The sequence below is a fragment of the Lycorma delicatula genome, chromosome 1 (genome assembly GCF_047948215.1).
Source record: "Lycorma delicatula isolate Av1 chromosome 1, ASM4794821v1, whole genome shotgun sequence".
In the NCBI taxonomy this organism is placed as follows: domain Eukaryota; kingdom Metazoa; phylum Arthropoda; class Insecta; order Hemiptera; family Fulgoridae; genus Lycorma; species Lycorma delicatula.
In genome coordinates, this window is record NC_134455.1 from 51721130 (window position 1) to 51740199 (window position 19070).

The 19070-nt window shown below is 33.5% G+C and overlaps 1 protein-coding gene across 14 annotated transcripts in view; it reads left to right on the plus strand.

Annotated features, from left to right (window-relative positions):
* Nucleotides 1–19070, plus strand: part of Dmtn (transmembrane and coiled-coil domain 2 protein Dmtn) — a 168535-nt gene that overhangs the window by 114047 nt on the left and 35418 nt on the right. For 13 of the 14 annotated variants that reach the window (XM_075354737.1, XM_075354665.1, XM_075354684.1 and 10 more), the window contains 3 exons: nt 1480–1524; nt 8579–8661; nt 14241–14548. In XM_075354737.1, coding sequence (XP_075210852.1) covers nt 1480–1524; nt 8579–8661; nt 14241–14548 — 436 coding nt within the window. The remainder of the gene's footprint in view (nt 1–1479; nt 1525–8578; nt 8662–14240; nt 14549–19070) is intronic. The other variant, XM_075354693.1, reaches the window with a different exon arrangement.

The window sequence follows — 19070 nt, forward strand, 5'->3', positions numbered from 1 at the left end:
ATAGAAATGCTTATTTAAAATCATATCACTTAATATAAGTGATCAAAGGATAGGAATATTTCTGTATAAAAAAAGGAAGTTTCTTTGTACAAAATTATTACAAAAATACCCATTAAATTTAATTAATTTCTTCATTTCTGTTAAAATTAATTTTTTTATATTTTATGGAATTTCTTTACAGATGTAATTTTAAAAATATTCCATTTTTAATTTTTTATTACTAATACAGAAAATTATTTAGAAATTGAAATCAAGAAATATAGTTATTTTTTATTATTGTTTCCTAATTATCTCCTTTCATTTTCTTTAGTGTAATTTTTTTTTTAAAGTCAAAATCATATTATTCATTAATTGTGCTCAAATTTACTAACAGATGTTACAGCTTTTGTAAATTAAACACAGGAATTTATACAGGTGCTTCAGAGCCTGCACTTAAATGCCTTTTTTTTGCCGTATTACATCTCAGCAATTTTATTTATTTATTTTTTATTAGTTGAATGATACAGTGTCATTGACTGTATTCTCTATTATAATAGACTTGTGAATTTATCAAGATATTACTTTAATTTTACCTTAATATAATTTTGTAAAATTTTTACAAATTTGTTTAAAATACTACATAACAGTGGATAGTAGCAGTGTCGTAAGTTTTATGCCACAGAACATAAATTTTTATTATCCATGGTAAAACATGTTAATCACTTGTGGAAAACATATTTAACCAAATCTAAAAATATTTAGGAAATGGTAATGAAAGATGGATAGAAATTTTGATATTTAAAATAATTAAATAAATTTTGTTCAGTAATTTGCAGGAAAACAGCAATTTGAAACTAGATAGATTTAGATGAGTAGTTACAAGATATTAAAATAATTTAAATTTTATTATTCAACTCTTGTTTTAATTAGGATTTAACATAAGACATTTTATTGCATATCCTGCATTCCAATAGAACCTTTATTTTCTCTAAAGGTAATGTATTTTTTACATTCATTTTTTAAGTAATATAATTTTTAGGTTAAATTTTTGTAACATGGCACTATTGGTATTTTAAATAATTCATTAAAAAAATAATAATAATTATTGGTAAGCTGAACTCTCTTTATATATTAAATGTAATATTTTTTCCTTGATCAAAAAAAAATCTAAAATAGTATTTGCATTGAAACTTGATGTTTAGAATTAACATTAAGTATTATTCTACATTATATATACACTTTTTTATATGATAAACTTTTTCCATATTGTACTATAATTTTTTTAATTTGTAGCTTGTTATAGTTGGATTATAAAATCTTTTTTTTCTACATTTAGTAAAATTTTGACTACCTAAGAATGAGTAGTTCTGTGTAATGTAATATAGTTTATTGACTTTTGATATGTTTAATGTTTATTTAAATTTGTTCATTATATTTACTTTTTTAATATTTGGCTGTTTTGTAAAATATGCTTTAGTAGTATAGCTGTACATTTTTCAGACATGTGGGTGGCAACATACGAGATGGCATCTCAGGACTCTCAGGGTAGGTTTCTATTTCTTTAAATATTTCAGTTTTTCTTTTTTTTTAGTTTTTGCTTCAGTTAGTAATTGTTGAATTAATAAATATATGAGTTTTTATGATGTTCAGTGTACATCTTTATTTATGATGCTTTATCTCATCACAGTTATTACTTGAAAAAATGTCCATAATATGGACGCTATTTTTAAAATAAACTCCTACTTTCCTTTTTACTTCTATTTTATATATAACAAGACAATATGTAACAATATTTATACAATAGACCTGAGTAACAGATTCTTACCAATTAAGAAGTAGTAGAAAATATAATAATGGAAGGAATCCAGAAAGGGGCTAAAAGAAACCCTTTTTTGTAAAGATAACAGGTCCATTTAACAATCCTCTTTTGTAATACTATCCATTGACACACCTAAACAGATGTCGTTCTGAGAGAAGAGCTACCAGACCAGGGTTGGAATTTCATGGGAAAATGGGAGAGCAGTCGATCATTCTCACACTCTGAGGTAGGTCTAGTCTGGCAAGTAGAGGATAGGTATATAAATATTCCAGGGAAGACCAGTTAAGATCAGTTCTGCAAAATCAGTCTAAGCGAGACATTATGATGTGAGTCTGTGAGGTCAGTTCTGCAACATGAGTCTGCAAGAGTGCTATGATAGAGAAGTTATTATCTGAGTTTGACTCAATTAAGATGACATCACAGTAATTATAAAACACAAAAACAAGAAGTGGTTCAGTAAGTAACTGTGAGATTATAAGTGAAAGAGATAATGTACTAAATTTCATTCATAAATTGTTAGGGTAATTTTATTTGTGAGCAGCAAACATATTTGCAGTGAAAGAACTTTATACTTATCTTATCTGTTGTACTATTGTTGTTAATACAAGACTAGTGGTTAAAAGTGTTAAGACTGGTGATCATGCTAATGTTTTTTGTCAATGGGACTGAATTCTGCTTTTCATTATATATCTACCTGTGAATAAATCCTGACAATTACTTTAAATTTTGTTTTCTATATAATCACTGTTTATTATTATTACTATTTACATTTATTCTTTTTAATATTTATTTGTCATTATTATTTATTTATTTATTCATTCATTCAATTCAATTCAATTCCACTCATTCATTCCATTTCCATCCAAATATCCAAACCAATAAATCGTAATTGTATAAAAATGTTCAATTGTTAGTCTCAATATCCTGATCGAGCTGCAAACAGGCAACAATATATATATTTATTTATTTTATATTTTTATAATCAAAAACCAACTTGAACAACCCAAATATATAACTACAAAGTAAATGAAATAACACTTACCTTATTTTTTTATTCCAAAAGCACTTTAGCAGGATCCCACTTCATAGAAACGTGGTGCCTGTTTTTAGATAAAAATAGATATAATCATAATGTATGTAACTAATTTAATTCAAATCGCCTCAGTAATGTAACATTTGAAGGTCAGGTTACATAGTATAAATTTTCTATTTATTTTATTTAAATTTTTTTAATTATGACACCATATTTATATACATGTAGTTAATTTTTGACTAGATATGTTTTTGTATATACGATTGTGATTTTAATTTAAAAATTTTTATGTTTGATATGTAATTTTATATAAATATATGTTTTATATAATTGATGATGCAGGATCCCGTGAAAGTGCCTTTGGAATAAAAAAAATAAGGTAGTGTCATTTTATTTACTTTGTAATTCTTACTTGGGTTGTTGGGTTGATATGATAATTTGTTCACCAAAATTTTACATTAACATTTAATGTTCATGTCATCATTTATTTAGATATATTTAAAAAATATTAATTTCTAGATTAGATCGTGGACTGCACTCATAGTATAATAACTCATTACCAGTTAATTTGTTTTTAATTCACTGATAGATCTTAGTTGCTCTTTTTTCTTTTTAACTTTAATACTTTTAGCATCCACTAATGCTGATAAAGTTTTTTATGTAAAAGCACTTTAACTATTAATAAAAAAAAATAAATAAAAAAAACAGCTCAGAAATTAGGCTGAAAGCATAAGGTAAAAAAAAAATTTATTTATTAAATTTAGAGAGGTATGAAATTTAGAATAATAAATGATAAATCTTAATTGTTAAAAAGTGTTACACTTTGTTTATGAATTAAAAGTAAACTACAAAAATAAACTTTTGTAGTCATGATTAATGCACCTTTTTAAACATAATTATATTCAAAACCATGAAAGACAAAATATTAAGCTTACCTAAAATAAGAAATTCCAAGACCAAGGAATTACTAAATCTAATTGTAATAATACTAAATCTAATAATACAAATTGTATTCAGACATTCTGGGTCACGTTCTAAAAACAGTATCATCAGAATAAAAGTATGTTCATCTTAAAATGTTAAAACTGTTTTATATATAGTATAGGTATAAGTTTTATTTAAAGAAAAAAGAAGTTAATCCAAATTCTTAGCACAGAAGCTAACACATTTTCTCAACTCCATGGTTAGTGAGTAGTTGTTAGATTATCAGGACCCTGAATTTGTTAATTTATTCATTCCATAAAATAATCATTAGAAAAATATATGCCTTAAAACTGGCACTGTATAAATACAGGGCGTTTCATAATGTTCTTAGGAGTTACAAAAATTCAGTACAAAAAAAGTATTTCACTTACCTAAATGAAAGTTGTACGAGGTGATGCAGGGACTCAAACAATTTTTGATAAATTCTATAAATGTTCAATATGTGCACCTCTGGTGACACCGCACACATCAACACGAAAGTCTAGCTCTTGCCAAACTCGTTCTAACGTGTCATTTTCGATAGAGTTGATTGCATTGATTATGTGATCCTTTAGCTCAGCGATATCGTGCAGCATTGGTGGGATAAACATCTTATCTTTCACGTATCCCCGAGAAAGAAATCAAATGACATGAAGTCTGGTGATCTTGGTGGCCACAGCGTAATGTGTTGGTCTTCTTCAGACGCACGTCCTATCCAGCGCCGAGGTAATGTGAGATGCTGTCGAACCTCTATGAAAATGGGCAGGACAACCGTCTTGCTGGAAAATGAAGTCGCTGAGTAGCTGAGGTGTAATCAGCGTAATTAATAAGCCATAATTTTAACATATCCAGGAATATCATGCCGGTTACTGTTATTTCCATAAAAAGTTCCTGTTACTGTTATTGCCGGTTACACTGCCTCACGAGAGATCGCACAAAAACGTTTACTTTCGGAGAATCCCGAATGTGTTCCACATAAGCGTGTGGGTTTTCAGTTCCCCAAACTTACACGTTATGACGGTTTACTTTGCCACTAATATGGAAAGTAGCTTCATCGCTGAAAATTATCTTGTTTACAAAACCATCTAACAACATCTTTTCCTGTAACGGTAAACAAAAATCGAGCCTATGTGTGTTATCTCCATCAGAAAGACGCTGGATTAATTGCCTGCAGCCGCAGTCGATTTTGAAGGGCTGTGAATGAAACTTGCACGCACACATTCGACATTGACTTGTGAGGTTGATGGATGACCAGTTGATTTTCGCTTGCACAAGCAATCAGTTTCACTGAATTGTTTATACTATGCACGAATTGAATTGTTACTTGGTGGCTCCTTATGAAATTTCAACTGAAACGCACGTTGCACAGAAATTACTGACTTTGACAAGTGAAATTCTAACACACAAAACGACTTCACGCTTCCCGTGGCAGCCATTTTCTCTACTTTCAACACCTAGCAAGCAAATGGTTTACTAACTGCCTAGTATACGTGGAAAACCTATTTGAAATACTCTTTCGTACAGTACTTGTTTTATTCTTAGGAGTGAAATAGTTTTTTGTTAATGAATTTTCGAAACTCCGAAGAACATCTAATACACTTATTTATTATTTTGAAAAAGTAATAACATTATTTTAGATATAAAAAAAATTAATTTATTCATACTTTGGCTCAAAAAAAAAATCAACAAAAAGTAGCCATTCTTTTGTTAGTAAAGTAATTTACTCATAGTATTGTTATAAATCTTAGTAACAAGATTAAAAAAAATTCATTTAAATATTTCACCTTTTTTTTGAAAATTATTTGCTGATCTTAAATTCAGTCCTCTTGCATCAAATCCACCATTATCATTTCTGCTACTAATAAAAAAAGTTGGTTTAACTTTATAAAATAAATAAATATGTTTAAATCTACATAAAGAAAATACTATATTTATATCAGTATTATATTTATATTTTCTATAAGAAAAAATGTATATGTTCTACAATTAGAAAATATCATGAAAAAATAAAAAAATTTCTAAGCCAAAAAATCAAAGATGGAGTTAAGTTTTTAGAATTTAATGAAATTTACCAAAAACAGGAAAACATTGTATAAAGTATTAAATAGCGAAAATCATGTTTTTACAGATATGCTTTCCAAGTGGATAATAATATATTAATTTAAAAAAGTTTTATTATTTTTAGTACAGCAAAAAATTTAAACCGAACTGGTTCATAGAAACATAATAAGACCCGGAATAATTAAAAATTTCTGTTGATATTTTAGAAAAAGACTTATTTATGAAAAAAAATTTAATGGTTTATAATTTTTAATTCTGGGTAATTGAAAGAAAGAAAAGGAACATTACAGAAAAACATTATGAAAACTGAGAATTATAATATTAGAAATTCAGAGAAGTTGCTAGAATAAGGGATCTTAAATGTGGTCCATAGTTGAACAAAAAATAAAATAAATAAATGACTAATAGTTAATATATTATTCACTAATAAAGGGAAAGCATATTCTAAGCATTACTAAACAATAAAACTTTCTCAAGCCTGTATGCAACACATTTTTCTGTTTATTAAGTAGCTTTTTTAATTAATCCTAATTATTTTATTTTTTCAACCTAAATTACTTTACAGTATTTTTTATATTAACTATAAAAATTATATATGCGTACTATTTGTTGGAAAAATATTTTTAAATACTGTTTAAAAAATAGATTTTTAAAGTAAATAAATTGTTTGAATTACCTTTATTGCTTGCACAAGAGAATTTAAAAAATGTTACAAATTCCAATTAATGGGATTTTTGCTTCTGTTTTGTTTGAAGTTGTTTGACTTCTGTTATATATTACAGATTTCTATGAATACTAATTATTACATATTAAATTTTTTATCATGAGGCCCTTCGATAATTGACCATTTGAGGGAAAGTAAGGAATTGGAGAAAAACCTTGTGTGCATCGTGGAGATAATATACCTTAAGATGTTTTCAAGAATGAATGGCTGATACATAATAGTGGACATAGCTGAAATAAATAGTAACTGCACCACAGCTACATTTAATTTAGTGCACATACTTTATGTTATAAGCACTTAATCTGAATATTCTGTGTAAAAATGGTTTTGTATCATGAAAAATGTCTGGATGTAAAATTCAACAAAATTTTTGTTTGAAAATTCAATATTTTAAAATAATATTGATTAATAGTTTATTAACTTATTTTAAGCTTTTCAAATACATTCCTCAGAGGTGTAAAAAAATGCCGATATTTAGTTATAGCAACAAAATTTAACTAAGACTTATAATATTTTATATTCATAGTTTTTAGATTTTTAATAAAATTTTCTCGCTTGGTCATAATGTTGTTTGACATTCTTTAGCACTACTGTTTTTATTGAATTTTTTTTATTACGCACATATGTTAAATCAAATTTAAGGGAATGTGTACCTCATGTTCAAAACTGTTTTTTAACTTTAAATTATTGATTTTCTTTTATGTAGATGAAGCAAAAATATTTTTATTTTTTTAAGATCATCATAGTTTTATTCAGTAGATAAATTAGTTAAGAACATGTACTGTTCTGGTGTAAGTTGAGTTTATCTGTTTTGAATTAAAAAGTATATTCTGTGTAATTAAATGCATGTACTCCACACTGTTTATTTTGATCTGTCTTCATTTTTTTTTCTATTTTTTAGTAGAAATTATAACCAAGTGCTGCACTTGGTTAATGGTTTTGTTATGAATTCTGCATGTTACTACAATATTTTTCCATTTTATTTATTGTTTCTGATTGTATATTTTACTTTATAGCTTAAGATTATTTAATTTTTGGGTAATGACCTTTGGTATCATGAAAACAAACAAGTCTCTCATTTCTAAAATATTTATTTATCACATACAGTTTAATTAGCTTGTTTACAATTTTCTTCAGACAGTAATAATAGTGAACTGTTCATAGACATATACTGAGGTTTTCTTTATTAATTTAGAAATAAGTAAATTGTTTGCTTCTAGTTTATTGTGAAGATTTTAGAGTATAATTCTGATATAAAAAAGAAAAAAGTTGTTTACTGTAATAAGTGTGGGTTTTTAAAAAAATGAAATTAATTAAATTTTCATCTTTCATGACCTTCTCTTTGCAGCTACATTTTCATTCATTCTACAGTATGTGACCATTATTGTATGTTCATCATATTCAGATCTTTTTCCAAACTGAACTTCATGCTATGGACCATGGTATAAGGTGCATTGACAGTAAAAGTTCTATTGCTAATATTCTAGTACTTGATTTTGTAACATCATCTTAAGTTTGAAAATTGTTGTTCATTAAAATAACATGAAAAATAAAAATAATACATACTACATTGATGACTTAATTATAATTAATTAATTCATATTTTCATTGCTTACAACTTGTCTCTTCATATAACCAGACTCACAGTATTTATTCACTTTCTATGTATTATAGATTAATATAAAGTTTTAAAAATCTTTTTTATGAGTGAAAACACATTAGTCATTAAGTAAAATTAAGATGATATCAGTGGAATAGTATGAGTTGCAAATAATGATGCATATCACTTTTATTTCTTATTGATTTAAGATGTTACATGTTCTTGTATCTGCTGTTAATAATAAAAAAAATTGCATTCTTCAATTATAATTTCAAACCTACTTAATAAATATTGTCATTCTGGTTCATAAATTTGTCTATTAAATGTATTTTTATAAGATACAAATTGTATATTTTATATTGCAAGTTATTTTGAGGTTTTTATTTTTTTATTTTACAGGTCTGTAATGTCAAAACCTCGAGAGTTTGCCCATTTAATTAGAAATAAGTTTGGAAGTGCAGATAATATCAACACTTTATCAAGTAAGTCTTTTTATATTCTTCTCTGTTATGATTATCACTAATTTAGTGATAATCCCTGAAGGGGAGTCTTATTCTTTAAGACTTTGGGGGTTGGCGTACCCCACGGGCCTAGCCTCTGCAGCTTTTCTTCCCACTACACACTTAGCTGCAGAATACTTTTCACTATATACGTATGCTACACCAGGTACACTACATGAATTACAACATATACATTTACTCGACTACACAACAACATCCAACACAGTTTTCTCTTTCACTTACACTTGATGGTGTTGCGACATCGTACGAAATGCAACCGTAACCCAAGGTGGGAACTATCGTGACGATGGGTGAATGGTTCTACGTAGTGAGTTTCGAACGATGTCCTCTGGGCACCAGAGCAAACCCAGTTGTATTTAGCTCTAGCTCCAGTACGCGTGCGCTCTGCTGGAGTGGTCTATAGTATCGCCGGTTCTCGTGGGACCAAAATTTCAGTTCCTACACCCAATTCTATGATGGTTGGTGGTCCATCTGAAAAAACCACCACTTTAAATCTGGTGAAAAGGCCTCGGGGTCAGCTTCATCTGACGAGTATAATTTTGCTACAGCCAATAGAAGAATGTCCGCTTTGTTGTTGTTAAGAATAATCAGGAGGGTAGCTCCCTTCAAAAGGTCTCACCTTTCTTGATTAGTGAATGCATCACAGGATGTATTGGTTCTCCGAAGAATATTAAAAAATTACATGATGGGACAATTCTGGTGGAGACATATAACGACGAGCAAAGTCGGTCTTTGTTGCGTCTGACCAATATGGGCGGCATAATAGTAAGTACGGCATGCCACAGGACCCTAAATACCAACCGAGGAGTGATTTTTTGTCGTGACCTTCTAGAAATGAATTTGAGGGAAATTGCTGATGAACTTAGTACTCAGGTTGTTGTAGAGGTGAAACGTATGATGAGACGGCAGAACGGAACAGAAGAACCGACGCCGTCCCTTATACTGACGTTTGGTCTTCCTGTTCCTCCAGAGAGGATTAGAGTGGGTTACCTCTCCGTTCGGGTACGCCAGTTCATTCCCAACCCATGGCGGTGTTTCAGGTGCCAAAGGTACGGTCACACTACAACATCTTGCTCGAGGTCGGAGATCTGTGCTCGATGTGCTACCGAAGGCCACAGTGACGCTAACTGCGAGGAAAGAGAAAGATGTGTGAACTGCAATGGTTCGCATACGTCTCGCTCCCGGGATTGCCCAACCTTTAAGGAAGAGAAGGCGATTCTCAAGATCTGTACCTAGCAGAAACTATCTTTCCTGCACGTAGGGAGTATAGGAAGATAGTTAACTCACGTAATCTCGTTCAATCTGATGTGTCCTTCGCCACTGCTGCGTCAAAACAACTGCTACACCTGTTCATGCTCCACAGTGCGGATCCTGCACGGAACTTAAGAGCTCGTTCAGATGCTTTCCGATCAGGTTACTTCGCTTACGGACACTATTTCCGGGCTGACGAGGATGAGTGAAAAGTCCTGCGTCTCGATAACGGAATCCAGCAGTGTGGTTCGTACAAACGTTCCTACGCCCGACAAACCAAACAAAAGTACTTCCGGGCTGACAAGGGTGAGTGAAAAGTCCTGTGTCGCAGTAACTGAATCCAACAGTGTGGTTCATAAAAAAGTTCCTGCTCCTAACGTCCTGCCAGTATGGGAAGAGGCTACCACAGACGGCGGTAAGCCGACTAACAAGGTCCCCACGAAAGTGACCCGCATGGCCACCCCCTCTGGGATGTCAGTAGCGACATCCCGTTCTCATAAACCTCCTCCACCCCATATACTGAAGGATATGGTTGAGGAACCTCCCAACCCAAAGGCGTCTTGAGTTATCTAAGGTGAAGAACACAAAAAAGAAAAATAGAATCACTTACAACTGAATTCTATATGGTTTCCTGACTATATTTATTATTATTATATTTATATTTTTTACTTTATTTTAATTTTATGAACATTATTCAGTGGAATGTTCGGAGTGTACGGTCCCGCATTGCAGATATTGGAGTACTGGCGCAGCTGCATGATCCGATTGTCATGTGTTTCCACGAGACTCATCTTCTGCGACATGACCCAATCGCACTCAGGGGATACTTTTGTGAGAGATTCGACTGTGTAGTGGACGGTAGAGAGAGTGGTGGAGTGGCTATTTTCATGAGGGATGAGGTATCAGCTACTAGGATTCGACTGACCTCTCTCGTTCCTCCTGTTGCAGTGAAGATCTCTGTCCCCTTCAAGTTGCATATCTGCAATCTATATCTCTCGCCGAACACTGAGTTCAGTGCTCTGGATATCTCAGACCTCCTCGCACAAATACCATCTCCATCATTAATAGTGGGAGACTTCAATGCCCACCATGTTTCTTGGGGCTCAACTTTCTGCTCCACTCGGGGAAATATAGTACATGATGTGAGACAGGACTTGGACCTTTGTTTGCTGAATGATGGGTCTCATACATTCATGTCTTTATCATCTGGTACTGTGTCTAATATCGATCTCTCCATGTGCTCGCCGGCTTTACTCCCTCGTTTTGATTCGTCTGTTTGTGATGATTTTCATGGTAGCGACCATAAACCAATTGTTCTTCGTTTCGGTGTGGACCACGAGGTTTGGAGAAGGCCACAGAGGTGGATTGTCGAAAAGGCGAATTGGGATGAATATCGTATGGCCTTCCAATCGCAGTGTGACGTCGGTGCGGATATCCTTGAGCAACTTTCCTCTTTTACATCCAAAATACTTGAAACAGCCAGCAGATATGTCCCACAAACATCGGGTAATCCTAAACGTCCTCCCGTTCCATGGTGGAATGATGATTGCAAGTGTGCTATTCGGAATCGACAGCGAGCACTACGCAAATTCAATAATAGACCTACAACTGAACATCTAGATATGTACCGCAGGGCTAGGGCAGTGTGCCGTCGGGTCTTCTTGACCGCAAAGAGGAATTCATGGACGAAGTATGTGAACTCCATCTCACGTACTACTCCCACATCTACTGTGTGGAGAAAAATCCATGCAATTTTCAGGTTGCCAGGGCAATCTATTCTCGGTCTCGTCGATGAGGGGTAACTCCTTACGTCATCTTTGGCTGTAGCAAATACTTAAGCAAAATCTTTCCGTTCGGTGTCTCTCACCTCGTCATATAGTAACGACTTTCAGAGGTACAAAGCACGGATGGAAGTATTGGGGTTGAATATTGGTGTTTTGGATGGTGAATTTATTCTGTAAGTAAGAATTCCATTCTTACTTAAAGAATTGTTGCACGCACTTAGGAACTCTCGTGATACTTCCCCTGGACCGGACAACGTTCGCCTTTGTATGCTTTTGCACCTTCCTAACTCAGCACTACAACATCTTTTGAGTATTTACAATGGTTTATTCTCCGGACAAGTCTTTCCACCCGACTGATCGGAGGCATTTATTATACCAGTACTAAAGCCTGGCAAAGAGAAAACCGATCCCTTAAGCTACCGCCCTATTTCTTTAACAAGCGTGTTTTGGTAAGTAATGGAGAGGATGATGAACCGCAGGCTTGCTTGGTACTTAGAGAAACATGGCTTTCTTTCTTCGGAACAGTGTGGTTTCCGACATGGGAGATCTTCCATTGACCATTTGGTGTCAATGGAGACAGCCATACAAAACGCCTTCCTGAACCGCCAACACCTCGTTGCTATCTTTTTCGATATAAAAAAGGCGTACGACACGGCCTGGCGACGTGGCATTCTTAACACCCTTAGGAGGTGGGGGATCACTGGCAACATGCTTGCATTTATCCGGGGATTCTTGAATCACCGGACGTTTCGTGTTCGTGTAGACGATTCACTTTCAGACAGTGTCATCTCAGAAAATGGGGTACCGCAAGGTAGTGTATTAAGTGCCACCTTGTTTTCTGTGGCCATAAACAGCATTACCAATTGTGTATAGCCTCCTGTCTCTTGTCTTTTCGTTGATGATTTTGTTATTTACGTTGCGACCCGCTCTACACTCACTGCGGAGCAACTGATGCAGAACTCTATATTTTGCCTTGAGGCTTGGTCAGAGACTACCGGTTTCACATTTTCACCCGACAAGACAAAATGTGTAGTCCTTTCTCGGCTACGGAACCCTTCTAATCCGCGGGTTTTTCTGAACATGGAGCTTATTGCTGTCTCTACTTACGTCAGGTTTCTGGGTTTGCTTTTTGATAGCCATGTTACTTGGGTCACAAATATGAGGGATTTGAGGACCAAGTGTTCCAAATTTTTGGATATGATGCGGGTCCTAAGTAACACCAACTGATCGTGTATGATACGTTTTTACTACTCCCTTGTTCGTTCCTGTTTGGATTATGGTTGTGTCGCCTATTCCTCAGCTCGTCAAACCGTACTTAAGATGCTGGACGTTGTGCATCATTCTTTTCTTCGGCTTGCCACGGGTGCGTTTAGATCGACCCCTATCGCAAGCTTACTTGTAGACAGTGGCGAGCCATCACTTTGGGATAGACGAGACCAGCTTTTGTTATCTTATTTTGCCCGTCTCAGCGGACAGCCGAATCACCCAGCTTTTGACCCAGTTCTTAAGAATCCTAATTTGAGGAAGGATGAGTACCGTCCACGTTGTACTGCGCCTATGGGTGTCCGTACATGATGTCTGCTGCAGCGAATAAACCATGTAAATTTTCCGTTTGATCTTACAACGTATGATAAACAATCAATGCCACCTATTGTTTACCAGCAGGTGTTCCAGTTTCTCCTCACTAAGTCGAACCCAGATGTGGTGGTATACACTGATGGGTCGAAGCATGACGGTAACGTTGGTTGTGCTTTTGTTTTCAATGAACAGACTTATATGTTTGGCCTACCCGGTGTTACGTGTGTGTTTACCGCGGAATTACTCGCTGTGGATAGGGCTCTAAGTATCGTTGGCCCTAAATATAGGAATATTCTTATTTACAGTGACTCGTACAGTGGTCCTCTGCCGGTTACGGTTGGAGCATTCGTGATGTCTTGGGCAATGATGGCAGGATTTTGGAACGAATGTTTCTCTTTTTGCATAGTACTGGGTGACTGCAAAGGATTTAATATACTTATATATGTTTTTCTGTAAGGAGAGTTTTTAATAATTTTAACCTTTATTTTCGATTTGATTTTTATTTCTATGCGTATTATTTTACTATCCGGGGTGGGATTTTTGCACAACCCATCAGAGTTAGGTAAGTTTTTATACTTTCTTTATTCTATTATTTTATATTTTATCTTTAATATTTTATCAACTTTGTCTGTGATATTAGTTTTGGGTTTTATTTTGCCTTCTTCGCTTGTTTTAGTAAATTCTTATTATATGATTAATATTATGTTTACACCTTATATAGCTTATTATTTTGGATATTTTGGAGTTATATTACCCTTTTAATAATAACTACCGGGCGATGATAACGCCCAAGCGTTTTTCGCCCACAAACATCCAAAAAAAAAAAACTTAGTCAAGTTGGGTTCATACAAAAATGTTGGTAGAAATATTTTTGTTGAGTTAGATACAATAAATAGTTGATTGTTAAAAAGTTTTTTTTTAATGCAGGAAATGAAGATAGTAATGGCTTAGAAGAAGAAAGAACACACCATGGTAGTGCTACACTGCCAGGTAACTGTAGTCTTGGATCAGCGCATGGCTCAACCAGTGCCACTGGTGGTCTAAAGTTTGCCTCAGAAGAGGGTTCAGAATGCAGTTCAGTTACATCTGAAAGTATACCTGGGGCACAGACTGCTTCACCTCATTCATCAAACCCTGCCACTGCTCCTCCTGCCTCAATTGAGACTATCCTTAATGAATTGCAACAAAGAAAGCAAGATTTTGATAGACTTAGAGATAAATTAGAATCTTTAAAGGTAAATCACTACATATTAGCAAATGTTGCACGTTAATGATTGAAGAATGAATGTTTGAATATATATATATATATATATTTTTTTTTTTTTTTCTGTATCTTATGTGTCTGTTCTTAGTCAAGTATCATTTCTTTTACTCTTAAGAGTAAGTTCTTATAAACATTTCCAAATACAAGTATGTAAAATCTTACTTATTTGTTTTTTTTTATAACATAATTATATATATATATATATATATATCTAATAAGTTAGTCATATTATCTCTCAAGCATTGTCATGCATTCTCACCCACTTATTTATGTATATTTATTTGTTTAGAAGTATTTTATAATGAAGCTAACAATTATGACTTTTTAGACATTTTTCTTTTCCTTGATAGAATTAATTTGTTTTCAAGATATCACCATTGTCTGTAAGTGTAGAGGTAGAGAAAACAAAGGTAACATCAATTATATTATGATCTGGGAAATAGGTTATTAATACATACAATCTAGTTATTTAAATGAGAATATAATCCAAATGCATGTAAGGATGAAGTAATTTTTTTTTACATTTTCATTATACAGAATGCATGGCAACTTGCAATCTGTTTGAAGTGGCTGATTAAAATATAATAACAACCTAGTTAAATGTTTTAGTTCCATGTTAGTAGAAGGGCCTTTTTTTGAGAAATGTGTAAAAAAAACTTTTATGTTGAAGAGTTTTAATGTAGATGAAGTTTTAGATCTCATTTTCAGATAAGGAATTCCAGAATATATGTAAATGATGTTAATTGTTCATATGTACAAAGAGAACTTTTTTCTGATTAAGTTATAAAGTTATGTAATTTTGTTTATCCTCATTGTAGTAACCTGTTTTTTTTTGTCAGTTAAAAACTTCTATAAACACTGATGTTGTTTCCTGATGAAGTTTTAATCATATGCTACTTGTCTTGTTTTGATTGAGCTTTCTTGTAAAATTAAATTTCAGATGAGAGTGGTAGCCGAGATACCTCTGTAATTCCTTTATCCAAATATGATATCTCTAGTTTAAATACAGACATTCATTAGGATAATGTCTTTGGCATGTGGTATCCAGTGCAATGATTTTTATTTTAGCAGAGCTTTATTGCATGCATTTGATATCAGCAACCTAACATTGCGTTATTGTATCTGCTGTATCATAATCCTTGAATAAGCTGAATTCTTTTGAGGGATTGTTATAAATATATATTGGAAATGAAATATATTGATGATGATATGTAATTTGGGATATATTAAATGTGATATAAAAAAATTACCAGAATCTTTTTATTCTGCACAATCTCTTTTCAACTGAATTTTTTTATTTTTCCCACATGATAGCATCCCAACCCCATAGGGGGAAGACATTGTGACGTTACCAGTTGCCACACTATCCCTCCATTCCAGGCCCTGAGGCGCTTTACTGCAGGTCGTCTTTAGACCCTCTAACCAATTACATCTCACAATCATCAGCCAGGCCTCGGCAGGGTTACCATACCTCAGTGGCATGGCCACCCCCACCAGCAAGTGCCCCAAAGTGAATCACAAATAATACCAGTATAACCATGGCACAATGCCAATGCACCTACCTCAAACCAATCCAGTGCCTAAGCTGGAACCCTAGCCACCCATGATCCTACCAGGATCGAGTACCTCGATTAAACTCCTTGAACTGAAGATGTTCCTTGAACTGAAAATTCTCATCAAGGATAACACCCAGTTATTTTTGAGCTGCAATGTACCAAATGGAGAGACCAGCCATCCAAACCCGGATTCATCGGAAAGCAACCAATCGGCCCTTAAGCAACATCATTGTGGTTTTCTCTGGGCTGAAAATCATCTTATGTTTGAGACTCCACAAGAGCGTCTCACAAGCATGAGCAGTTCACAACGAATCCCCTTCAATTAGTAGCAGCGCGTCATCAGCATAAGCGACGACACAAAAACCACATGGAAACCTTAAACCCACCATGGAATCGAATTCTATGATCCAAAGAAGGGGACTCAGAACTCTGCCCTCAGGGCATCCTTTAGTTAAGGTCTTACAAACCTTCGAGCCGCCATCACGCAGGGAAACGGTCCGATGGCTAAAATAACTTGAGAGCACTTATAATTCATTTCGTGTATACTTACGCTTCTGCATCTAAAACAGGGTAGAAGGCTACCATAAGTTGTTAAATGTCTTGTATATGTCCAGAAAAATCCCTAATACATATTTACATGGACTAGAAAAAGCTATATCCATCACGTTTAGTATGGCATCCTCAGTGCTCTTGCCCGGTCAGAAACCATACTGATAGTCCATTAGCAAATGATCAGTGGCCAATCTAGCATTAATACATAAATATAGTACCTTCTCAAAAACCTTGCCAATCACAGGCAAGAGCGTTAGTGGATGGTAAGAAGGACTAACAGTAGGATCTTTGTCGCCACCTTTGAGTAACTACACCAACTCTCCATGCTACAAACATGCTGAAAAGCCCCATATGATAGCAGCACTATCTATCATATATGTATATATATATATATATATATATCAATATTTTCAGAATAGTTCAAAATGTAATAGCTAATAAATGCATATTTTAAATTTGGCAGCTGAATAAATAGGATATATTTTATTAAAAGTGGCAGTGTATTATGTTTGAAAATGGCCGAAAAAAGGATCTGCATTAAAAATAGAATAAGTAGTAAGTATGTTAAACATTTTAGCAATGATGTTATGTTCACACCAACGGTTTATGAGTTGTATAAACAGTTTTAAGAAAGCAGTGAAAACAAAGCACAGACATCTTACCACATCAACAACTGATGTAAATATTGATTGAATAAAAGACATTTGAATCATTAATCATCAAATTGCTATTAGAGAGTTGCTGAAGAGGTAGGAATCTTATTTTTGTATGAAACAATTTTGTCTGTGAAAGTAAATAGCATCAAAATTTGTTCCAAACTGTTGAATTTTCAACAAAAGCCACATTACAGAACAATCGTTAGCTGACATTGCTGATGACTGAATTACTCAATTGAATTATTGCAGATGACGAAATGTGGTGTACAATTATGATATTGAAACAAAAGTCCAATGATTCCCATAGAAGCTTCGTGAAGAACCAAAATTGAAGAACACACACAAAGTTTGATCTAATTAATGTTTAGGTTTTCCTTACTGTTTTTTTTTATTACATTATCTATTATGTGTTCTTACCACAAGGTTGTAAGGTCGACAAAAATATTATGTAGCAGTTTACATGAAGCACTCCAAAAAAAAATAATCATAAATGTAGGCAAACAATTCTTGGATTTTACACTACCGTAACACTCTAACTTACACTTCACTATTAATTTGTGATTATTTAGCAAAAAAATAATACCATATTGATGCCACAGCTCCATATTCTCCAGACATTGCCTACCTGTGACTGTATTGTTCTCACTGATTAAAAAAATTTAAAAGAAAAGATTTTCAATGATAGATTGTTGGAGTAGTAGGAGTGTGGTGGGGACTAAGGGTGAGGGATCAGTCGCGGTCCAGATGCCGACTCGAACAGTCCAGTGCTGTTACTGAACGTATTCTAAACGTAAACTTAAACGACATGCTGTTTCTTATAGCAGTCGCGGACTCACTGCCGTGGACTGCAAACGTATGTCAATCTTAAACAGATGTGTGTAAAACGCAGTATTAAACTTATACTTTATACTTTACGTTACACCTTACATATTTTATACTATGTCAAGCTCAAATAAACTGTGGAACTTAAACGAGTGAATCTTATTTCACCTGCATTTTTAAACTATAAACATGGTGATCCCGACGTGATTGATTACGAAAACCTTTTGTGAACGTGAAAACCTTTTGAGTGATTCGGCAGTCTTCAAAGTTAAACGTAAGGTTAAGTTATTATTATAAACTAACACATTTTGTAATTTATACATTCTTAATTGTGGTGATGCACTGAACTTTAGTTTGAAAACATTAAACCAATAAACATTATCGTTATTTAAACATCATTATTTAATGGGAAATCTTAAACTGAAAGTATTTTTATTTTTTATTATTTGTATGCTGATTTGTGTGGGGCTACGGATCATTCCACTGCATTCTACGTTGACTAATTCTCAGCGTTATTCTAAAATTACACTGCTTAATTTATGTTTCAACAGCCTAAGGTCAAACCATAGAACAATCCATTGTAAAAGCCCTCAATCATGTAAACACTGCTGCAAACGCCATCATACAGTATTGCATAATACGAATAATCCGAAGTCATCGCCTGTTGCTGAAGAGAAAGCCTCTGGACCGCCTTCACCTTAATCAGCAAGTTCATCGACAAGTTTTCAAAATTCAACTGTAGTTGTCGGTTGCTCCAATAGCAATGAAGAAGTTATGCTCGCCACTGCTGTCATTTCCATTGCTAACTCGCAGGGAAAGTTTATCCATGCCGCGTTTTACTCGATAGTGGAAGTCAATCTAACTTCATCAGTCTTTCTTTAGTCTCAGCTCTAGGACTGCAGCAGTC